The 24399-nt window shown below is 37.2% G+C and overlaps 1 protein-coding gene across 5 annotated transcripts in view; it reads right to left on the minus strand.

The window, feature by feature from the left end:
• The window catches only part of GRIK2 (glutamate ionotropic receptor kainate type subunit 2), a 358302-nt gene that overhangs the window by 205838 nt on the left and 128065 nt on the right, over positions 1-24399 (minus strand). For all 5 annotated transcript variants that reach the window (XM_051614110.1, XM_051614111.1, XM_051614109.1 and 2 more), the window contains 2 exons: positions 21277-21534; positions 468-649 (listed from right to left, as the gene is read on the minus strand). In XM_051614110.1, coding sequence (XP_051470070.1) covers positions 468-649; positions 21277-21534 — 440 coding nt within the window. The remainder of the gene's footprint in view (positions 1-467; positions 650-21276; positions 21535-24399) is intronic.

Genomic DNA, 24399 nt, shown 5'->3' on the forward strand with positions numbered 1-24399 from the left:
TATGGCTCTAAAAGATATCTATATCTCTCAGTGGAACACATGAATGTGGTCTGTTGGTAACATACTATGCAAATGTCACTCTCTGATTAAGAGCACACAGTTTTGAGGCTTCAATTTAAAGGAAAAAAAAAAAAAATTGTTATATAAAATAACACTAAGCAAGCATTTGAAACTCAGGTTAAAGCATCAATTCACCAAAGTACCAGTTCTTCATAGCTGAAAGACTGATAAAACTTTTCCCCTGAACATGAACAGATTAAACTGCTTCTTTAAAAAAACATAATGAAAGTAGCTACTGTTAGAGTTACCAATAAAGCTATCTCTGAAATCCTTAGCTGATTTTTAGTTATGCTTCAATAAAACTGTCATACAATTCCCCTGCTTGTTAAATGCTATTAAGTCTGCATATTACTTTCACATATTAGGGATGAAAAAGATTAGGCCATCTAAAGCAAAATGAGGATTACCTGTTTCAAGATGCCTGCTGCCATTTCATGGCTGCAGTCAAAGATTACATGGAATTCTTTGCCTCTTTTCATCTCCTTTAGCAATGGTTTTGCATCTTTTGTGTCAGCTGGTAACTGACGGATTTTTAGTCTCAGGTTGTACCGTGATGGAGCCTTGATGAGCTCTTGTAATCGAATAAGGCCTTAAAGAAAACAGAGGAGTGAAAAGAAAATTATCAAAACAAGAACCTGAGCTTCTAGCAGGATAACTTGCTACAAACAATCAAAGTAACCTGAATTTTTCTCCCTTCTCAGTATTTTGCAACTGATGCACAAAAATTTTAGGGGGGGGGAGGGAAGGGAAATATTTGCATTCACAATACTTCCTTATAACAAATCTTTCTTCTTCCTTAATATTAACAAACAGTAAGCAGCCTCAGTTAGGATTACTTTAAGACAGAGAGATTTTCCTTTAGCAGTATTATGCAACTATGACATTCCTCTTCAAAGAATACATATAAATATTCCAAATAATTAAAGCAATATCCCAGACTAATAATTTGTAATCAGACTAGACAGTCTCCTAACTAATCTGTCAGGTTTATATGCAAAGTTGTGAATCATTTAAGCAGTGTAATAAAGTCTCACATAAGTCACATGAGAGTTTTTGTTGTTTTTTCCTTGATTATAGAGGTAACAAAACACATATATGCAGCAGCAAAGAACTGAATAAATACCTCATGCCATTGCAGTCACCTTCAATATTCCACAATTCCATTTGGAATTGCTGTACTATTACAAAGGAATTAGAAGCAGTAACATTTTTCCAAAAATCTTACTGTTCACATCAACATAACAGTGTGTGATCTGGTTTACAGATCACCCACTGGTCTGTGACTAGTATTAAATACCAGGTTTTATAATTGTACTAAAATGATAGGAGGTAAGAACAGGTCTCCTGTAAAGTAGCAGTTTATTTCTGTGTTAGCAAAAAAACGATGTGTTCTGCCATGCTCACTTCCTTCTTGCATAGGAGCATGATCCACTTAGTGGCAGCAGCAAATGTTACTGTTCAGCATCACATTTGCAGTGCACATAATATATAACACATCCAACAGCCAAAATAGTGGAAGGTCTGGCCAGGATTTCAGTTACAGCAGGATTTAGAGGTAAATTAAGTGCCTCTAAAATCTGAAATATCTCACTTCATGGGGGAAACAGTTCCTCTTCTTCCCCACACAAGGCTGAACAAAATGCCTTTTAAGCCAGCCAAGGCCTCCTGCTGATTATACCCAGCTAAGGGACCAAGAACAGGCCTGCTGCTCAAGGACAAACCAAAGCAAAACACCAGGTGTGGCACAAGGCAGGAAGGACAGGCAACAAGTTCTGCATCGCCCTGCTAGTTACCCCCTAACCTGGGGCTCATGGATGCCAGTTGGCTCTGGACAGTGACACCGGCTGGACAGCGGGATCCCGGGGGTTTAAAAGGCCAAGGGTTTTGCAGGTGACAGGGCGGCCTGCTTGGACGCTTCCTGCGTGGGACACCCCGCTGCTGGTCCTGGCACTTGCCGTGCTACGGAGCCTGGTGCCGGGACCCTGCCTGCCTGAGGACCTGCCTGCCTGCCTGGGGATGGAGCCTGAGCCGTCAGGGTGAGCGTGCCGGGATCCTGGCCCCTGCAGCACCGGGTCCTTCCCGCAGCCGTCGGGGCCGGGGTCGGAGCCCCCCCCTTTTTGCTGCCGGTTGCAGGGACACACACACACAGACACACACACTCACAGACACACACAGACAGACAGACAGGCACACAGACACAGACACACACAGACAGACACAGACACACACAGACAGACACAGACACACACAGACATACTCTCTAACTTTCCTGCCGGGCTCAAATCCTCCCTGCCTCTCCTTTGATCCACAACCCTCTCTCGGGGAGAACACCTTAAAAGCACAGCACTTTTTGCACCACCTCCCTAAAGGACACACTACTGCCGTGGTATAACCTTGGTGGCCATTTGTCATTTTCACATTTTCCCTAAACCTCATCCCTCAGTTTGTGTTAACCCTTAATAAAACGGTTAATTCGTAAACTAAGCATTGGTCTCAGTAGCAAATTCTGAGCAAATTCTAAAATACGGTCCCTCAGTGGCCGTTCCTGTGTGAGAGGTGAAGGCCCCGTGTGAGCCCTCAGTTTTATTCAACAACCCTTCCAAATTAGGGGAAGAAGTCATGAGAACACCCTGACAGCCGGAAGCCCCCCTGGCATCAGCTCGCGACACTTCACTAGACCACAAGTACTAATGGAATTGTTTAGTTATCATCAACGGCAGCACTGTCTAATCTGAAAAAAAACATTGGTATTTCGTTCTATCTCCAAATATTCTTCCTGGTTACAACTGGATGTCAAAGCTGTCAAATATCAGAAAATGTCATAACACAACACGGAACCACACTACAGTGTCTCCTCCTCCTCTGTTCTGCCCTGGTGAGGCCACATCTGGAATATTGTGTCCAGTTCTGGGCCCCTCAGTTCAAAAAGGATGAGAGTCCAGCACAGAGCCACAAAGATGATTAAGGGAGTGGAACGTCTCCCTTATGAGGAAAGGTTGAGGGATCTGGAGCTCCTTAGCTTGGAGGACACTGAGTGGTGACCTCATTAGTGTTTATAAATATGTAAAGGGCTAATGTCAGGAGGATGGAGCCAGGCTCTTTTCAGTGGTGTGCAATGATAGGTTAGGGGGCAATGCGGGTAAGCTGGAGCATAGGAGGTTCCACATAAATATAAGGAAAAAATTTTCACTGCGAGGGTGACAGAACACTGGAACAGGCTACCCAGAGATGCTGTGGAGTCTCCTCTGGAGACATTCAAGGCCTGTCTGGACACGTTCCTGTGTGACCTACTCTACGGGATCCTGCTCTGGCAGGGGGGTCGCACTAAATCTTTTGAGGTCCCTTCCAACCCCTAACATTCTGTGATTCTGTGTCAGTGTGAAATAATGATAACCTATGACAGAGGATTTAAGACAGCTTTTTTCCACCATAACTTGTTCTTTTAGTAATGAAAGGCAGAGTGATTTTAGTAATATAGTATTGCAATGATTTATTGTTATGGAGCTTTTAGATTGTAAAAAATTTTGGCCTAATAATATCCAACAGAACCAGACTAATAGAAAATATAACTGAAACATAAAATCAGTTTCCACTATTTCATCATTCCCTGGTTTTGAGCCTGCAAAGGATTCACATTATTTACTCAATGGTTTCTCTTGAAATCAACTTGAACAGGGATTATAGCTTACTATATTAAATCTTTCTAAATTTAGATTGCAGGTATGAAGATCTGGCTGAGGATTCCATTTGACCTCGTAGGCCCAAAAGCAGAGTAGGGAACGATAACCTTGGTATTTAGTCAATTCAAGAATTCTTTCTTCACTCGCAAGTTTATGTCACAGATACAATATCTCATATTTCATCACAATTTCTTGGTAATACCTCTACCATATACAAACACTTTCAAAAATTTATATGTTGTTTAAACCAAGAGAATTGTTACCTATAGCTAAATAATCTCTCAAATTTCCATCCACTAAAAACATTTCCACAGGATCTTCATTATGAGCTGAAGAAGAACTAAATCCAGTAATTCAGTGTGGACATTTTCCATACAGATCATAATGTGAAAAATGTTAAAAGTCTTTGGACATAACATAAAAGCATTCCAAAATTTAAGGTCAGAGTAAAATGTTTTAACTCAAGAGGGGATAAAAACATAATTCCATGAGTTCCAGATTATTTTTAATTTCTTGTTTAAACAAGACGGTTGGAAACTCAATCCAGCACAAATAACTTGTAAATAATTTTTATTCCTATTACAGTATATTTAGCAAGTCTAATTTTAAACTTGCCATGCTTTCTTTGCTTCATTGTGCTTCTACTTTGAAAAGAAAATAGAAGCCACCACTAAAGAATCACAGCAACATCACTATATTTACTGACAGTCTTTAGTAGAGATGCTGAGGGCAAAACAGACACAGAAACTGAAGTACTTTCTCATGACTAGACCTGATTGCTACTTGCTCAGTCACAGAGAAGTGATAGCTAGGGTATACCTAACTTCTGAGAAAATGACAGATGTGAACCTATATGGTTGTGAAAATAGTACTTTGAGAATGTAATTTAAAAAAAAAAGTAATTTTTACTTCAAATGATATATTTGCATAAGATTAATTTATGTATTTAATGGAAGCTTAAACTGATTACTTGATTTCTAAATAATCTTTAATAAATATACTTTAAAAGCTACCAAGAAGATGTGTCTTTTCTAACTGAGAATGTAAGCATATCAGTACCAATTTCACATGATCTGGGGCAATTACCCGAAAGCAATGCTTTAAAATTAACATAACATGCATGTAGCCAATAACTGACAACAGCATGTCAATGAAAACACTTAGGATTTTCCCCAAGTATTTCTCGTTTCCTTAAGTCTAAGAAAAATAAAGAATTTATATCCTTGCTGCCAAAAAAAAAAAAAAAAAAAAAAAAATCAGATTGAAGGAAGAACCAAATTTCAAAGCAGAGTCTTTCTCAAAGGCAAAGTTCTGCCAGTTGCTCACTTATTCTGATATCCATGCACTTCCACTTAAAACCTACAAGTCACAAGAGTGGTAACATGGGACAGATAGTATGACACACTCTGACAGATCAAAAGGAAACGTCTTTTGATGCTCACAAGTTGAATATGATTCAGAAGACAGACAGAAAGACATTCTTGCTAAGTAGCCGTGTTAGTTCAAAGCAGATAGTGATGCAAAATGTGTTGCCATGTAACAGACAACAGTATTCGAAGCTGATACATGAGCTGTCAGTATGTGAACTAGAGACATGCATCTATCTGAAGTACCCCCATCACACTTAAGAGCAAGAAGACAGGGAATAATGACAGATTTGGGGCAAGGGGCAATAATCTGAATGTGCAGACATCTTCAGGACCTTTTAACCCTGAAGTATTCAGATATTAATGGGAACTTCTGGGACGTGCTGCGTTTTAACATCCAAGTAACATTTATTGGAAAAGTTTTATGTCACTTTTTTTTGTTTCCCATTAAACTTCAGTCATTCCTTGCAGCACATCATCACACTTAGAAAGCACTGCGAGCACAGGAGATCAAAACAAAATGCAACTCTTATCACAGCTTTATGTCACAGATATGTGGTAGGAAAGAGATTATAACCAGTTTCACAAAACTAGTAATGATCTCCCAATTGGAGAGCATTAAGCAAACTGCCAAAGATAAGAAGTTCACAATTTGTGAAGGAAAAAAAAAAATATTGAAAACTATTTTAAAAATAAACATTACCAGTGAAAATATGCTAAAAGACACTGAAGATTAGAAGATTCAAAACTGCACTGCTGTTTGAGTATCAAACGGAGATGACAATTACAAAATATGTACTTACTCAAAACAACAAAAAACAGAATTGTGTCTCAACCACACAGTTGTATTTGGATAATAGCATGATGACTTTTCCCTCTGAATTTTTCTACTCTCACTTATATTTGGCCTTGTTGTTTTTCCAGAGGAATCAAATTTTTTTCCTTAGTTTGGAGGTGAGGAATGAATAAAGTATTATAGTCTATGCTTAAGTGCACTGTTATCCAAATCTGCAGCTGGAGTTGCTCAGTAGGAGAGAAATAAACACTTGTTAGTATGATGATTATGACAGTCATATGAGAGAGGAAACACCTGGGCTTTAGTCCCTGTTCTCATATTTCTATACTGAACTAATTTTCAAGAAGAGCAAGTGACAAAAGTGTCTTTACTCTATTGTGCAAGTTTGGGAATCAGAATCCCTCCAAAATAAAACTTACATTTATGTAAGTGATTGTGAAATTAATTTTATTGTCTACAAAATTAAGTGATTCATGTCATGAAAATTTTCTATAAAAGTACTGTGCTCAGTATTTTTAATGTATAGGGTTTAGAAGAAATCAGATTGTTCTTTCTTGACTGTTCTTTCAAAGCATTTTTTACTTAAAAGTTCAAACTGCCTAATCTATATGTTCTACTCATGTTCTCAGGTTTTACCTCAATGACCTTGGCTAAACCTTTGGAGATTTAGTTAAGATTGTCAAGGAATTTTTAAGATGGGATAGAAGGAAGGCAAAACAGGATGCTTTTCTCTGTAGCAAGTCCATAAGTTCCAAAATTTTAGTAAACATATGTAGCACATTACAAACTGACAGGTCCCTTGATCCATCCCCATTCCTTACATCAATCCAATACAGTTTTGGTCTTTTACTGTAGATCCAAGGTTTGTTACAGAATGGCAAGAAGTGCTTTGTGGCCTATAGGAGCTTGTGAAGCAGGTATTTTACAACACTCTTAGGAATTAAAAATCTATGCTATAGCTGACAAAAACTACAAGGAGTGAAAGCCAACAATTCAAAACCTTTCTTCCAACCTTGATTCTGTTTCAGAACATTATGTAGAGTGAGCAAAGTGTTCAGCACTTCATACTTTCCTCAATAACTTAACTAGGCAGTTGAAGAATTAAAAAAAAACAAGTTGTCCTCTTCATAAACCATGATTGGTCTACCCTACCCCAGAGGAAGAAAAAATCCCACAAAACTTTGAAAAAAGATTTACTCATGCAGGAACTAATACCAGAGCAATTAAAATTGTCAAGGAGAATATTATGGTAAGAATAGAGTCTGCTTGCTAGGTTACCTATGTATCTAGGAGAGAAATGATGAGCAATAAACTAAGTACTGCACTGTGAGGCAGTACAAAAGCTGTAGAAGCTGCCAGAGGAACCAGTAGAAGGGAAGAAGGAGGAAACCTGTCACTAGCTAAGAAATCCTATAAATGCACAACTCTGTAGTGTATTGACTGGACCTCAGTGCTGCAGCAGCACAGGTGTGCATGCAAGCAAGAAGTGTTTATGCCTTCAGTAACTGTCAAGATACATTGACAGTAACCAATGAGCTTCCACAAATCTTATTTTAAAGATAAAGCAAATCTGAGACATAAACAAATTCCAGGTACTTCAAAGTTAAAGTTTTTCTCCTCTCCTCATCAACATGAAATGAAAAAAGCAAGCTTAAGCATTCCCTGTGCAGTGTTGTTGCTCGTAGCTTCTAGATATATCAGAATATTTAATTTTAGTAATAGTTATAGTTAACACACTTCTCTATTTTTAGGATTTTAAAGTACATTTTTCATTGTGTTTCCAGCCAACAGCATTTATTAAGTTCAGGTGAATTATTCAGGGCACAAAACAGGTTCCAGTCTACTAAATTACTCAATTCAGTAGTCCACCAGGCCATCTGCTACAAGGAATATTTGTTCATCCTCATCCATACTTAAAAAATAAATTCTTGCTGGCACAAACTCAACAGTTTCCAGATTGCTAAGCTGTCATGGAAACAATTTTGGGAAACAAAAGTCCCACACTCAGAAGAACTGCAGCCTCCTGTATGATGTCCTTTGGACATGCTGCTCTGCAGCAAACACATGGTCTGGGGAGCTACCCATGACCTGTGTCATGGATAGCAAGAGCTGCTCCCACAATCACCCTGTAGCTCCCTGCTGCAGGGAAACACCTCATGGAACAAAAAATCAAAGAGTGCTGAACATGTACCTCTCTGGGACTTCTATTTCTATGTCAGAGCACCAATGGGTAAGAATCACGGCTAAGAATCATTTCTTCATTCAGGCATGTCCTGGAACTCAGACTAAGCGAAGGTTTTCCAGGCCTGGATCACATTTCAAAAGTGAGCTCTTGCAAACACAAATCAAAGGTATTTGTGCTACATGAAAGTGTGTGAAGAGCAGTCTATTTTCCTAGAAAATAAAAGCCACTAAATTAACTTTCTGAGCAAAAATGGCATCGCTAATCAGAAAAAAACCCCACAGCCAAACAGAAAGAGGAAGGCAGCCCTGCTCCTGCTCAGGAGTAAAGACACCAGCCACTACTGGGGGCTGGAGACAGCCTCTTAGAGGGAGGGAGCTCCTTGCCACAGCAGATCCTGGCTGAGGGGGTGACAGGCTGTGGCCCTGGGCTTCTCCTGTCGGGACAGGGGCACTCTGAGGGGCTGCAGCCCTGAATGGCAGGTAAAGCCATAACACCCAAAGAAACAAAAGCCATCACACAAAAGGGGTTGAACCTGCTGCTCCCCCATTCACCTCCCAGGTTAAACACTAAGGAACTGTGTGTAACCTGTGGTGAAATACATGTTTTCTTTCTTCCTAGGGAGGGGAGAGGTATGAATATACGTAATGACATATTTTTTTATCACTAACAAAATGAGAGATTTGAAGCATCTATTTTAAAGTAATTAATTAAAAAACTCTGGTTCTAGATTGCATTGCCTGCAATGTTTTCCAACCATTTTGAGCAGTTTGGTTTCCTCCCCCCCCTTCCTTTCTTGGTTAAATATTGAACAGTGGGTCACTATTTCTAACCAAATAAACATACAAAAAACCAAAAAATAATCACCCTAAGTACTGAAAAGATACAAACTCAATTAAAAAGATCCTAGATATAAATTGCAGCACCTGTGTCCAGCTGTGGACAATAACTGCTTCCTAACTCCTGGTTGTCATTTATCTTTGATGAATGGAAGGTGCAATGGCCAACTAAAGGTCCAAGGGATCAAAACATCACACTGTTGTGAAATAACCGGGGAATTAACATATGATATAAATAATTTCTGCCACTATCCTCATAGTATCAATCTGTGTTTATAGTTCAGTTTTTCACAGCTATAAGGCATGATACAATTAAGGTTTTTTGCAGTAAAACTAGTGCCTTCTAATAATAAAAAATGAGCTCTATCTTAGTTGGTCTCTTTAACATATAGTCCTGAATATATCAGGCAAAGTCAGTCAAAGTCATTGCTGCCTTTTATTTTTTAATGTTGCAAAAATTTATTCTGTCTGCATTTTCACTTTTTCCTAATACTGTTGTGGCCTATTTGGATGACTGAGATTCCTGAGAGTCAGGTAAAACTGCTTCTGTCTGCTGTATCCAATTTGTCTGTGGGACTCCTCCCCTTTTATCCTCTGTGTCTATGACTCAGGGCCAAGGTAGTTTTAGTTCAAACAAACATGGAGTATTTATACACTAAGTTTCTGAGCTATTGTTAATCCCAAAGTATCTTTAGTTGCTGTTGTCTGACAGCAGTGGAAATTAACAAACTGGTTATTCAGGATGAAAGGAACGAGCTGTCATGCACTTTGTATCAGCAAGGAAGGGTTTCAAAAGAGCATATATGTAGCTCATCTGCAGCTAATCAGAAAAAGAGGTATCAGAAACTTCTATGTAGGAAGGAACATAATATGAGAACTACAAGGACAATCAAACAAGGCCTTTCTTCACCATTACATTTATCAATGCAAAAGTCCAGATTTCAGCCTTGAATATTTTCAAAACCACTGATTTACAAGATAAAGTTAAGTGCAGCCCTGAGATTAAAAGCTGATCTCTCATTTTATTAACTTTACAGGATCCCAGAGTAATGAAAAAAAAACCACACCACAACCAACATTTGTGTGGGTAAGCTCCTAAAAACAACCTATTTTAGAACAGTATAGAAAGAATAGTTGCATTTTGGGAATGTACTTCCTGCAATTCCTTTCATCAGGGACACCTTTTTCCTGTCCCTTTAAATTCTCAATTCCTTCTTTTAGTAGCCACTGTGATAGAGTCTTACCTCTGAATGGCTGGGAAGAATGTGGTGTGAGTAACTCTTTTCAGAAGCTGCCATCAATTCATCTTTAAGGAGAATCCTGAAGGAGCAGTTTGTGAGCTCTCCAGCTGGCATCTTGCTCCAAAGAGATCAATCACATTACCTCGTCGACATGTTCAACTTCAACCAGTCCAGGAAGCAAGAGCCTCAAGTTTGTTTTAAAACCTGTGTCTCCAGCTCAGCAGTCTTGCTAGCCATTGCTGTGCCACCTGGCCTGCTCATCAAACTATTTATCATTTCCATTAATGCTGCCTTTGTGCTGCACAGGAAGAATGCAAGCAAATGCACGTTGCAGGAGACTGAACACACTAACCTTTTCTGTACAAAAGAACACTAATGCTCTTTTAAAGGCTATTCCTATCTCCAGAACCTCAAAAACTTCAATAATAATATATTGCTTTGCAGAGCTATTTTCAGCAAGTCATTTCCTCTCACACCTCTATGTACTCTTGAACACCCTGACTATGTTCATATGTTGTATAGTACCTTGATTAATTAATTCCAAGCTTCATTCTCTCTGTATGTGGCCTTTCAGCTATACAAACACACTTAAAGAAAGTACAGTGCTCCAGGACCAGCAGTTCTTGTTGTCAGAAAAAATAATTTGCTCATGAAGTTGGGATCGGTTTGGGTTTTTTGGTTGTTTATTTTTGGTTGTTTTGTTGTTGTTATTGTTGTGGGGTATTTTTTTGGGGAGGGGTGTTTTGGGAGGTGTTGTTTTGAAAAAATGTATTTATTTTGAGCATATCACTAACAAAAAGTTTTAGTCACACTGAAAAGCTACTTCTGGGTCACCAAGTACAAGAGGACAAATCAAAGTTACATTATTTTCAACTGGAAATATTTTTCAAAGACTCTCTCTTGGATGGTAGTCATGCCAGTAATCAGAGAATACTTTTCAGTTTAGGTAACTAGTTGTCTCCTGGCATTTCTTTTCCTAAATTAGCATCTTCTCATAGTGCTTTTTGTCTGGACTGGACTGTGACTAAATCTTCTGCTCCAGATCGAAAACTTAATAGAACAGTATAAAGGTACTGATGTCAGCAATGCATGTACTGACTTAAATTTCTGCTGAAACAATATTTCTAGGGATGAGAACTATGTCTTTCTCTAAAACACTCCATAATTGTGGCTATGATGCAATCTCTCAATATTCTTCTTGCCCTGATGTTGACATATCAAGGTGTGTGCTATTCTGTGGAGGGCTGGACATTTATCAAGATAATCAGACAGCTTTGAATAAGCTCCAAAGCTCAGTATTAGCATGCAACAGAAATATTTTAGATGCTTATTTTTAAATTAAAGGCTTTACAGTTTCCTTTATTAAATTAATTCAACAATGAAGTGTGTATATTAATTAGCACCCCCAGGACACATTAGGAAAGAAACTCCAGTCCCCAGACTTCAGGTGATTCTTCCTTTGTATGTGGTAGACCTGACTCAAGACCTTTAACCTTTATCTGCAGCAGTCTTACCTGTTTTTGCTCAACCTAAGCTCAAGAAACGGTCTACTTTGTTGGAGAACCTATAATCAACAGTGATCATACAAAGGTTATGAGAATATGCCACCAGACTGAGTGGACTTCTTTCACTCTATGACTTGTGTTTCCACAAGATGAGGTTGATATAACCAGTTTAGAACTTCAGGACTTAGAGCACAGTAATATTAAGATCTGAGAAAAGTGCTCCCTTCTAAAACAAAAAAAAAAACAAACAACCCTATATTGTTAACTAGACATGTGTGTATTTGAAAGATAAACTTCATTATTATGAGAGATCTAAAAGTGTCTAGGCTAAAGACAGAAAAAACTTTCTTTTAAACTAAAAAAAAACATCCATTTTTGAAACAACTATTTAGTTCAGGAAAGCAGCAGGGGTTTTAATGATATTTGTAATTATTATTTAAGTTGAGATTATTCAAATGTCATATACAGGAGAGACTAACCTATTGGTTAAAAAGCACTGAACAAGAAAACCAGGGATCCAGGTTTAGCTCCACACAGTCAGATTTCTATTCTGATACTGTGCATGTTACTTAATTTTTCTGTCTCTTGGGTCTTAGCATATGAATGTTAAATGCATTTTACTGCTGTTTCAGCATAACCAGCTTAATTGAAGTGCAAGGCAATAATCAGCTTTATTGTTTTCCTTAAATATGCTAAGCGAGCATGTCAGAGCACTGGTGCAAATGGCTTTTTATAGTTAGTTTCAGATAGCCAATCCCAATTCAGCCTATTTCCAGTAACAATTCTTTTCTAATAATGGCTTTTCAGCACTGCAGTGAAAAAAAAAAAAAAGCCCTCTACCCCATCCCACACAGTTCCACAAGAGGGAATCAATGTGCTGCTTAAGTTCAGAAAAGTTCTTTTCATATCAGCTGGTTATCAGCTCCAGCGTACATCAGCTAGAAAAGAGAGAAACCTGTTCATTCCTTCCCTCACCCCTGCACCTAGTGTGTGAAAATGTAAGAAAAAAGAATTTAGAATAATTCCAGAAAATGTTGACAATTAAGAAAACATTAAGCCTTTTACATCCTTTTATATATAGTCTCCAGAAACATGCGACATTCTTTTACCTATGTGGCTCTGTTATTACACAACTGATTTGAAATACTCTTATTCAGTTTTCTGAACATGTATCTTGAAAATTTTAGGAGAGCTTTATCCTTAATTCAGTGTGATGATGATGGCAGCAATGACAATTAACAGTTCTGGGCATTTCAGTAGAATTCTTGTAATAGTGTGAAGGATGATCTTTGAAGTGGTTCACATCTATGAGCACTGCAGTTTAATGAGAGTGAAGAGGAAAAAAAGAGACCTACTACAGTCAAAAGACAAAACAGCTTTTGTCAAAGCTATCAGAATCAATGATAAAAGAAGCAGCAGAACAAGTGAGCACTTTTTAGCCACAGAAGTATCACTGTTGTATCAGACTATACAAAGCTAAATAAAAAATGCTACCTACTAGAAATTGAAATGGACTTGGTTGGAAAAGAAACATAAATGAACATATTAAACTACAATTTACACTAGGTAAGCACATTTATTCTTGGAAACAAAAGAAGTTATATTTCTTTTGCCTAAAAAGCTGAGACTGATGTAGAGCAATTCACAAAAGGGTTGACATTTCAAGTGCATTTCAGTGTTCCTCCAACCAGAGGACAAAATATATAATACTAAAGTGGAGTAAGACAGTCATACACTTTGGATAAATCTGAGTTTAAATTTGTGTCCTATGCAAGATGTCATGCTGATTATGTCTCCATTTTTCTGTTTTCATTTTTCACTTAAATAGTTTTCCTATCATATTTTTCTGTATTTGAAAATAGTGAATAGAATTTTCTAGTCTTCATGAAAGAATTATTTTGATCATCAATCCCCTAGCCAATTTTCTGTAAGATTGACATTCTTAAGTTTATTCAAAGCCATAAAAGAAAAACAATATAAAGTGCCATTTGGAATAGTTCATTGTTAATGCAATGATTTCTGGAAATATTGCCTCTACTTCTATCCATTGGACTTATGGAAAAATACTGCAAAGTACATTATTAATTGATTTTATTTTTATTTTAAGCTTATAATTTTCTTTTTATGACACCATGTCATGTTGCAATAAAGCCAAATTTAATTATTAGCCAAAATAAAGGGGCAGCTGGGGTACACCTCATACTATAACTGCTCTTTATTCTAACCGTTTTTAAGCAGGTTCCAAGTTAGGAAAGAAGCTATTAGGAATAGATGGATGATTTAAATGGTTGAGATGTTAAGTGAACTTTAGATGCTAGGATAAATGTACTTCAAAATTTGGACAAATATCTAAGTTGGGATAAATCTGAGCTTGCCTATTTTTTCCAGACTTCGAGGCTTTGAAAACCTGGGTCCCTTGAAGACTGTTGTTTTCTTGTATTCAATGTCAGCATTATCTAAGAAATCATCAACTGATCTGAGTCTTGGTTTAGACTCCAACTAATTCTATTGGTAGACATTCCAGTCTTAATGACATTCACCTTCTTGAACTCTATTCAGTGCATTTTACTCTTTTGTACTTTCCTGATAATAAACCATTATTTGCGATTCCCAGACATTGATTCACTATCAGAAATACCTCAAGAGCTCTTCATATGTGGGCATTCAGCATGCAAAAAGTCAACATACATTATAACACCTTTCTAAGAATACTGTAAGAACTCTGTAATTCTACACTCCTTTTCCCAGTACATAACTAGTTTGATGTATTTGTTGCTACCAAAACCTTACCTTTAGTTAGTTTTGTTAGGTGATTCTAGAAAGGAATGGAAGAAAAAGCCTTGCCATAATTTTCATGGTTATGTGGCTTCCTTTGGATATTGATCCCCAGCAATGCAAATCATAGCAATACTCTTTTGTGATTTTTATAATTGTACTGTTTCTCCCAGCAGATTTCTCCTACAATGTCATGGACAGAGCACGACAGATTACCCTTAAGAAATCTCTCTCTTTCTCCCTGTCATCTATTCTTGAACAAGCTTTACCCTTCTGTATAAAAATTTCAAACCTGAAATATATTCTGCATTATGATAGCCATGTCAGTTTGTGAGTTTGTTGCAGAACAGCAAGATTGAAGACTTATCTTCTGAACTCAGGTGAAATACAGTTATTATATCAGTTGTCAGATGTCCAAATACAGCATTCTCAACTCATTTCATTCCTTCTCTCTCATTTTTCTAAGAACAGACCTTAGTTTTAAAGATGTGTTTATAAAGGAGAACCACTTTTTACAGAAATTGAGAAGTTGCAGAATTCATTTACAGAAAGCAGAGATGAGCAGGCCTTTTCAGACCATCGTGTTTTCTATCCTCCTTCTCAATTGCCTGTTCTCCAAAGTTTCTGGAACACCATTTCTCATCTTTCTAGTGTACTATGTATATCCTCCTTAAAGAGAAATTTTATCCCCAGCCAAGATTTACTTTGAATCACTTACAAGAGTTGGTTTTTTTTTAATCCTTTATCAATGTTGCCCACCTGGCATCATCCCACACCATTTTACCCCCAAGATATTTAATTCCCCTTAATGTAAATTTACATTAACTGCAAAGGTAAGTATCTTTTTTCTATTAGTATTACAGGGGGAAAAAGAAGGGAAAAACCCCAACAATCCACAAACATCAAACCACAAGATATAAGATATTTGAAAATAAGATACGTGAAACACAGAATATAATAGTTCTATTGTAAAGGACCTACAATAGTCATCTAGTCCAGCTGCCTCATGGCTGACCAAAAGTTAAAACATGTTGCTAAGGACATTTTCCAAATGCCTCTTAAACCACAGTAAGCATGGGACATCAACCACCTCTCTAAGATGTCTGTTCCAATGTTTGCCCACCCTCTTGGTAGAGAAATACTTCCTAACCTTCCCTGGCACATCTTTGAACCTTTCCCAGCTGTCCTATCACTGGATATCAGGTAGACGAAACCAGCACCTCCCTTGTCACTTCCCTTCCTTAGGAAGCTGTAGAGCTCCTTCTCTCCAAACAAGGTAAACCCAATGTCCTCAGCCACTCCTCACAGGAGCTGATGCCTTCCAGCCCTGTCACCAGCTTTGCTGTCCTCCTCTGTACACATTCAAATACCTTAACATCCTTTCTTAAATTCTGGGGGCCAGAGCTGCACACAATACTCAAGGGGAGGCCACAGCAATGTTAAATACAGCAGGAATAAAGTAATGTAAATGTTAACACTGCTTCAAAAAATAAATGTTATTTTTGTTTACAAATATATACTATCTCTGTACTATAGTAAAAATAGCAGCAAAAAGGCATTTATAATTTTCCTTCATTTGAATTAAAGCACAGAGTTTGATACTCAAGACCAACACAAAATATTTTTTATTTCTAAAGTAATTTTTTCCAGCTATTACTTTGGCTTTTGTTCATAAATGCAACAGATTTTTAGTGTTTATACTCATTCATCCAAGACCAAAACAAATGTTAATTAAGAAAAAAACCCAGAACCCTGTTTTTGTATCAACTTGACCTCCATAAAGCATTAGTTGGCAATAAAAGTACCACTAAAATTTAAAGGTCCCAGTATCTAATTTTTCATGTATTCTTTGTTTTTGAGTTTTCAGAGATTCACAAACTTATTTAGAATTTGTCTAGTCTGTTTCCTTCAGCACCAAAAATTAGAATTTGCAGTTGGATTTCAGTTACTGTTTTGAGACCAGTCGCAAACAGCTGATGAACATACTGCCATTTTTCCAGTTTCTTTCTTAAAGACAATTTACTGTAGCAAATCTGCAAATCTGAAAGGACTTAATTAGTATCCAGGGACAATTTAGTGGTATTTGAGTAACAAAGAGTTCACAAATCACTGTAAAGAAAAAAGCAAAGCTAACTAACCTCTTATTACAACCTGCTAGGTTTTTTAATGGGAAATTATAGTTAAAATGAATATATTTCACCATTTAGAATTATCACAGGAAGCAATATTTGTCTTCAGACTAGCAAGAAAACTGTTCTAGAGCCTCATTCCAATTTTTTGTCTGCACAGCAGATGGACTGCATTAAAAAAAAATCTTGAGAGCTAAAATAAAGGGAGAAACTGAGTCATTGAAAGCAGAATATAGTGATTGTTGAGTGCTAAAGGAAGTCAAGTGCAGGAGTATTCAAACACAGATTTACAGGAAAAGTACTCATACATTTTTTTCTTCCGTGAAAGAACAGACTCATCTACCTACTGGCACAATACCTACTCCACAAAATGCTACCAGGACAGAAGGCTTTATTACAATATTAAAATCTTTGCCCATTCTGTGTTCATTTTTATTTGTATTACCTTATGTGCACTGCAACAGACTGCGTCCCTTCTTACTGAGACTAGGTAGAATTAACATTGAGTTTATTTTTCTAATGCTTTCTATTTGTAGTCTTGACTCTTTCTTATTATGATGTATTCAACCTGATCTTTTCACTCTCCTGCATTATTGATCGTATCCCTTTAGAAGCATCTCTGTCCCTAGTCCAGCATGACACAACATCAGTTTTCTCCTGGGCCAAGATATCCTGCTTTCCTCATTCCAGGCTTCTGATCACGAGGCTGATCTGATCAGCATGGAACAACCCCATATTTTGAGGTTCAGACTGACACGAGGAGCAGCAGCCAGACTCCCTAGGTTAACCTTGTCTGCTGACTTAGCTACTTCTGCGTCATAAAACTAGGGAGGGTTGGGGGCGGGGTCTAGTTGCCCATAGTTCATTAAAAGCAACTTCATGTCTTTTCTCAAATTAGTAGCAAGATGAACAGCTATTCAGCCACAGAGGGGACAGTGAGGGAGACAACACAGTAGTGGCTCTTCATTGTGGTAATCTTCTAGAAGTGCAGATGTTCATTATTGCAAAGAGAGACCTGGGACTCCTAATTCCTCTGCTATTATGAACTGAGTTCTGAACATGGAATGGATTCCTCTGCATCACCTTATTATCACACAATCTCAGACCAGATTTGATCTAGGTCAAATACAAGTGATGACAGTTTATTTTGCACATCTCACCAAGTGGATGTTGTCAAGGCAGCTATGCTAAGGATTGAAAGGCACACAAACACACTATGGAAAGCTGAATCTACACGTGTGCATAGTGCCTTGTATAGCATCAGCAGAATGCTCTGCTGTGTATTAGAGAGACTCAACTGGCTTGCTTTTCTATAAGATAAGAGCACTGGGGATTGCACATGATCAGACACAATGGTGATGTCAAGAGGCAGTTGAAGTTTGTATTTGAACTACCAGTCTCCAATGCATTCCTAGGAATGACACTGAAGTTAACATGGGCTTTTACTGACTGCAGAGTGTCAAATAACCACAGAGGTTTTTCCATTTGTGTTTAGTCAAGAAAATCTATCCCCTACTGAAGGGATGAATACCATTAAATTTGACATATAGGAAACTCCCCATAAATTATCTTGAGAAGTATCCAGACCTAATTCATGCATGTTTTCTACCTTTTCATCCTGTCCATAAGATTAGTATCATCTCTCCTTGTATCCTTGTTTACAAAGTAATAATACACATTAAGTAAATTTGTTCCCCCAGAAATGTGAATTTTAGCATTTAAAGAAAATCATCGCTGTAACTGGTGTACTGACATCTGATTGTCTTGACCAGCATGTAACTTGGGGAATTGTCCATTCAGATAAAGGAAATTCATAACACTAAAAGCATAAAATAGGGCACACATTATCATCCTTAATAACTTATCAATGTAGGAGAATAAAATATGGGTGACTAAAAGAGAAAAATGGATGGGGAAATAAGAATTATGTCTATCTTACATTCAGGAATCACTGGACAAATGTAAGAAATAGATATGTAACAATAAATGTCTTCATCCCCACTAAACAAAAAAATATGCAGACTGCCTGGAGTCAGTCCACAGAAGAGCCACAAAGATGATCAAAGAACAGGGAAGCCTGCTGTACAAGGAAAGACTTAGATAGCTAGTTTTGTCCAGCCTTGGAAAAAAAAAGAAGGCTTAAGGAAGATCTTATTACCATGTTCTGGTACTTAAAGGATGGCTATGAAGAAGATGGAGACTCCCTTTTTACAAGGAGTCATGTGGGAAAGATGAGGGGCAATGGGTGCAAGTTGCTCCTGGGGAGATCCTGACTGGACACCAAAATAAAGGTTTTCATTAGGAAAACAGTCAGAGGTTGAAATAATATCCCTAGGGAAGTGGTGGATTCCCTAGCACTGGACACTTTTCAGTTGAAGTACCTGCTTCCTTTCAAAAGGTTCCTCTCTCTCCACCCCTTGCCTCAAAAAACACCAGTTTGCAGTTGAGCTCTAACAAGTTTTATACTACTTCTTTAAGACTGACAGTTTCTCATAGCCAAGAGTTGTTCCCATATGTACTTCAAAGGCAAGTGATGCTGTGGACTTCGCAGAAGTGTGTGCGGCTTTTGAAGTCTTTGAATTATCCATAGGAGATGCTACTAACAAAGAAAAACTGACAGGTTTTTTAAAAATAGAATTTAAGTTTACTTAAAGCAAATGCCACAAAAAAGGGAGAGGATTGCCTTTTTCAAAGTGGATTATTTTTTTCTGTCTCTTCAGACAGCAACAGCTTTCAAGAAAAAAAAATGTTGTATCTGGGATTACTGTTTATCAGCAGGAACAGTCAGTATCATAATATGAAGAAGAGTCTAGCCATTCCAGAAAGAAACACAAATTGAAAAATCAATATTTTCTGAAATAATCTTTAAGCTTTTTAAACAAACTAAATAGCTGAGTCTCCTTATTTATTGTCAAATTTATTTAACATCTATTTAGAAAGAGCTCATATTCTTTTTTCTGCTAAATGTTTACAGTAGTCACATATAGAAAGAAAAATTTATTTTCTATCTTAATTCCTATTTCTACTTTAATTCTTATTTCTAAACATATTTTATGTGAAATCTAGCATGACTGTTTGCACTGAAAACCTGGAGTTTAGAGAGCCACTAAACATGAAATACTCTTTTTGTGGTTTTGTTGTGTTTTGCTTTGTAAGGGAGTGAAAATTATATGTAAATATTGAGCAAAGCAGTTTCAAAGTGTTGAATCATTACTTTTCTAACTGAAAAGCCTGTTTTAAAAGGTTATTTTAAAAATAGTCTCCAAAGGATATAAACCAAAGAACTCTTTCCAACTGATGTAAATCTAAGTCTATAACTGTTTCACTCAATCACAAATTACCTTTTCAATCATTGTTTGATTAATATGTGAGGCTTTTTTTCCCTTCCTGTCCTGTTTCACAATAATAAATAAAAAAATAATAAACTGGGAATTTTTCCCTTAGGTTTTTAAAGCTGGACTTGAAATCAGAAGTTTGTTTACCTGAGGTTCTTGGTGACATCAGCCAACAAAGTTTTAAGGATAAAGCCTCAAAATTTCACCGTCTTCAAGTTTGTTTGTTTTAAAGCATGAGGAAAAAAATAAGTTGTAGATAATTTTATGCACTTCCATCTCTGTTCCCTTCTCACTTTTCATAGCTATATACACATTTCATTTGAACTTAAATAGTCGGCAGGGATTCTGTCCTGCTGTAACTGCTGTTATCTTTCAGAGTTAGTCTTCAGTACAGGTGGTCTCACATGTAACACATTTCTTTATCTTATATATATATATATATATATAATTTATTTATTTCTGACTTAAATAGATGGTAGCATTATGCAGCAAGAAACAGTCTTCCAGTTCACTGAACCATGAGAAGGGTTTGAGGCTCACCATGCTCTTTTCTTGCAAATGGCTGTTCAACCAGCATGGAAGAAGTTAGCACCATTTCCAAAAAGATTAAACATGTTTCATTTGGCTAAGTACCTGTCTTGTATCTTGCATTGCAGTCAGATTTTCTTCTTACCAAGATCTGACCATCACTAGACAGACCTCAAATCAAACAAGTTTTTAAAATATTTTTCAAAGATGTCACTGTCAAGTCAAAACAGAAGGGCAAAAGGAAATTTTAGGGTGACACAAGGGAAAAGCAGCAAACTGGTATATTTCTGCTGGCAAGTCAGGAGTTCAACTCATGTAACTCATCTGAAAAACAAGCCTCCAAACTCCCTTTGGTTTCAGCTGCCAGCAGCTAAAATCAAAGCTTCTTCTGCAATTCTCTCTAAAAAAAACGTCTACCAACATTCCAAACAAATATAGCATCTGTTTTCTAACAACAAATGCTGGAAGTAGCACCAGAATTTAGGTCTTCTATTTCACCAGGCATACTAGTACATCTTTAAAGTTACCAAATTTTACTTTCTATAAAATCAAAAGACACAGCTGTTAGCAACTGTTAAGACATTGCAGGAAATGCAGATAGAGTGTGTCTGATTTATTGACAGCTGTGAGCTCAAACACACAGAAATGAGCAACTGAAGCACACTTATGAGAATATTTATGCTCATAAAGACACATTATTTATTATTCACTACCTCGCCAATAGAAATTCTTATAATTTAGGTAAGATTTCTTAAATTAAGAAATATGGATAGTGATATCCCTCCTCCCTCTTTGTTTAGGTGAATATATCTGCCCACAGTCAAATCCTTTATCCTTACCAGTGCTGTCATCATAAACAACAGTAACTGTTTTCCACTTGAAGAACTGCACAAGGTCAAGGATGGCACGGCTGAGTGAAGAGAAATCTGGATAGAGGCTGACATAGAAGGAGTCCTTGTTGTCTGACACCTGATGTTTCCAGCGGGTCTGGATATGTGGAACACCCAAAGCGTTGCAGATGGATTGCACAGCATTAGCTGAGGAGCTATGGGATGGTCCGAAGATGGCAGCCACCCCTAGGGACAGCTGATCGCAGGCTGAAGAGGAGACAGAATTCTGTCAATGATGAGAGGAAAGAAAGCAGTGTGCCAGAAAGTATTGCACAATTGACATTAAACAAAAGGCATTCCATGAAATGTAACTTCATTGCTGCAGAGCTCCCTGCTTGTGTAACACTCACACAGGTATCGACTTCAGAATACATTGATAGGCTTTCACTATGAGCTGATGAATAGCAACATTTAACATTGAAAGAGTACTCAGCTACATTTAATAAACATTTCTATGTCAGTGGAAGTCACAAAGGCCAGCAATTGTGTATCTTTCAAAAAGCACCGATAGGAAAAGAGATTTGTGCTCAGCTGCATCTTTTCAATTGGAAAAGGGCCATATGGGACAGTATTATAACCTAGGCAGTTTAACTGTTAAGTTCTTCCTCAATCAACCAACACTGTTTCTATTGAGGTTTTAATTATTCAGAACCTGGATGTGTTAAGTAGATTCTAGGTAAATATCAGGAAACTTATTAATTTCATTGAAATTGAAAATTTAATTCCTGTATCTGAAAATACAGAAATCCTGTTCCTGAAAATCTGAAAATCTGCATGTTGACTAGTAAAATATAAAGGTCAACATTTTCCCTAGAAGAAAAATTAAATTGCTGTCTCCTAATGAAAATAATTCAGTGTCCTTTCATAAACACTGGAAATATTAAAATACTGGAAATTTAGCTAGACCTACATTAGTAGATAAAACTAATGAGAATAGCTGACAGGATACTGCTGCATTCAAGTGGCTTAGCTCACCTCTTTCCAGTATAGGGTGGCCCCACCTGTACTGTGCATTAGAACTCTCTGGTCTTTCTTATTTCCCACACTTGACTCCAGTATTATCTTACAGAATATTAGTTGGGATATGCCAAAAGGAAGGTGGGAAAATTAGTCAATACTGCAGACCACTGCTTCAGCCCATCCCCTGCTCCTGTTTAGATCACAACCAGAGACCTTTAAGAGTATGCAGTTCTGAAAAACTTCAGATTGTATGCTAAGAAAACATGCTGTTTGGTGGAAAGGAATAATGAAAAGTATCTCCCCAATCCAATGTAGATGTATTTTTATGAGATTTAATTAATATTGTTACTCTGGCATCAATGTTCCCAACAACTGAGGAAACAAGTAGTAGAAACAAACCTTGCTGCTTTACTTTTCTCGGCAAGTGAAAATTGTTTTAATGAGCACATCCTTTTAAATATCATTAAAATATTGCAAAGTTTTTCAACTGCATTCCAGAAACTATGCTGGTGCATCTTTTTAATATTGCAGAGCAGCAGTGGGTTAAATTAACTCTCGTATACACACAGGATCTCCACTACACTTCTGAGTATAGGATCAGGGCCCAAATTGCTAGTTTGATTTAAAAAAAAAAATATGCTAATATTGCCCTTCCTAAGAGTAATCAACAAGCTTTATGCAAATGTCAGTAAATGTGATCACTAACAGCAGCAATAGCCACCAGATGGCTTTTCAATGAACCTTTCCCCCCCCTCTTTCTGAGATTTGAATAATGCAATGCTTGCACACATGACAATATGGCACGGGCACTATCAGACACAAACCAATTTTTCCAGTGCATTGAGGAATATTTTGTTTGTATTTAGATTGTTCTTTACTGAAACAGCATCTTGGAAATATTGACTTGCCTTCAAGTTGCTATTTTACACAGTACTTTTAAAAATCCATTCATATTTAAGCTGTATTCAACTTCAAAACTGTGTTACTAGGAGGTCTAAACAGGCTATTTTTGATGCAGCGCCTGCCTGCTCACTAATGGACATAATCATGAACCACAAAATGAGTCAAATACTTAAAGCTCATTGTTAAAACTCTGCTTTGGAGCCATCATAACAAAATGAACCATTTTGTGTTAACCTTTAGCCTTTGATTCTGAACTAAAGAACCTGTCAGCACAAACGTATTTGGCTGTATTGCAAACTGATGAAGCAAAAAGCTATTAGCACTGGAAGGTTACACAGATTTTGATACAGGCTGACCAGTTACAAATAAAAGAGCTGCATTCTCATCCAAGATGCAAGTGATAACAATGAATATATGCAATCTATTCAATATAGCCAATCAGTGGCATGTTGCTATTCTAACTTCAGCTGTAATAATCTGTCAAGAATTAGCATTAGATTAGGGGTAGCTTGCACCTTTAAGCAAACCCCAATTAAGGACTAAAAGTAGCTGTATTGTCTCAGGACAGGTGTAAAGAATTCAAGATCACAGAACAAATTTCTCTACTCTCTATATACTCCTCAGGAATGGAAAGAAACTGCCCCATTAAATTACACAGGACAGAATGTGCTCGAATCAGGAAGTTGAATTTGGAAAATTAGGGGGAAAGGAGAAAGAAGGGGCTAGAATTAAAGATCAGTTCTTTTATTCACTTAGCCGAGATGGAAAGGAAAGAGCAGTCTCTGTCAGAACCTGCTATAATGCATCATCCAAAACACCAGAATAACAACACAAAAATACACTATTAAAGGTGTTATATGCCTCCTTCTTCTTCTTCTACACGCTCTCCATTGCAAACCATCTTGCTAGGCACAAATATTTAGCCTACAATATTCATAAATTTAGTATAATATTTTTTATAAACTGAAGCATCTTACAGTGACCAAACTGTGTGTATTTCTGTACAAATATGGATACTATTTCCACACCTAACAGCAACCTGTATTAGAATTGGTTTTTTAACAACAACCAAAAAAAAACCATTAAACTGGTTAGCAAGATGAATTCTGTATGTTACAGCAAAAGAGAAAATAACTCCTAATTTCTAAACTGGATTTTTTAATCAGTATTATATTCCACTTTTAAGATGTGCTTCATGTACATTTGTCC

The sequence above is a fragment of the Apus apus genome, chromosome 3 (assembly GCF_020740795.1).
Source record: "Apus apus isolate bApuApu2 chromosome 3, bApuApu2.pri.cur, whole genome shotgun sequence".
NCBI lineage: Eukaryota > Metazoa > Chordata > Aves > Apodiformes > Apodidae > Apus > Apus apus.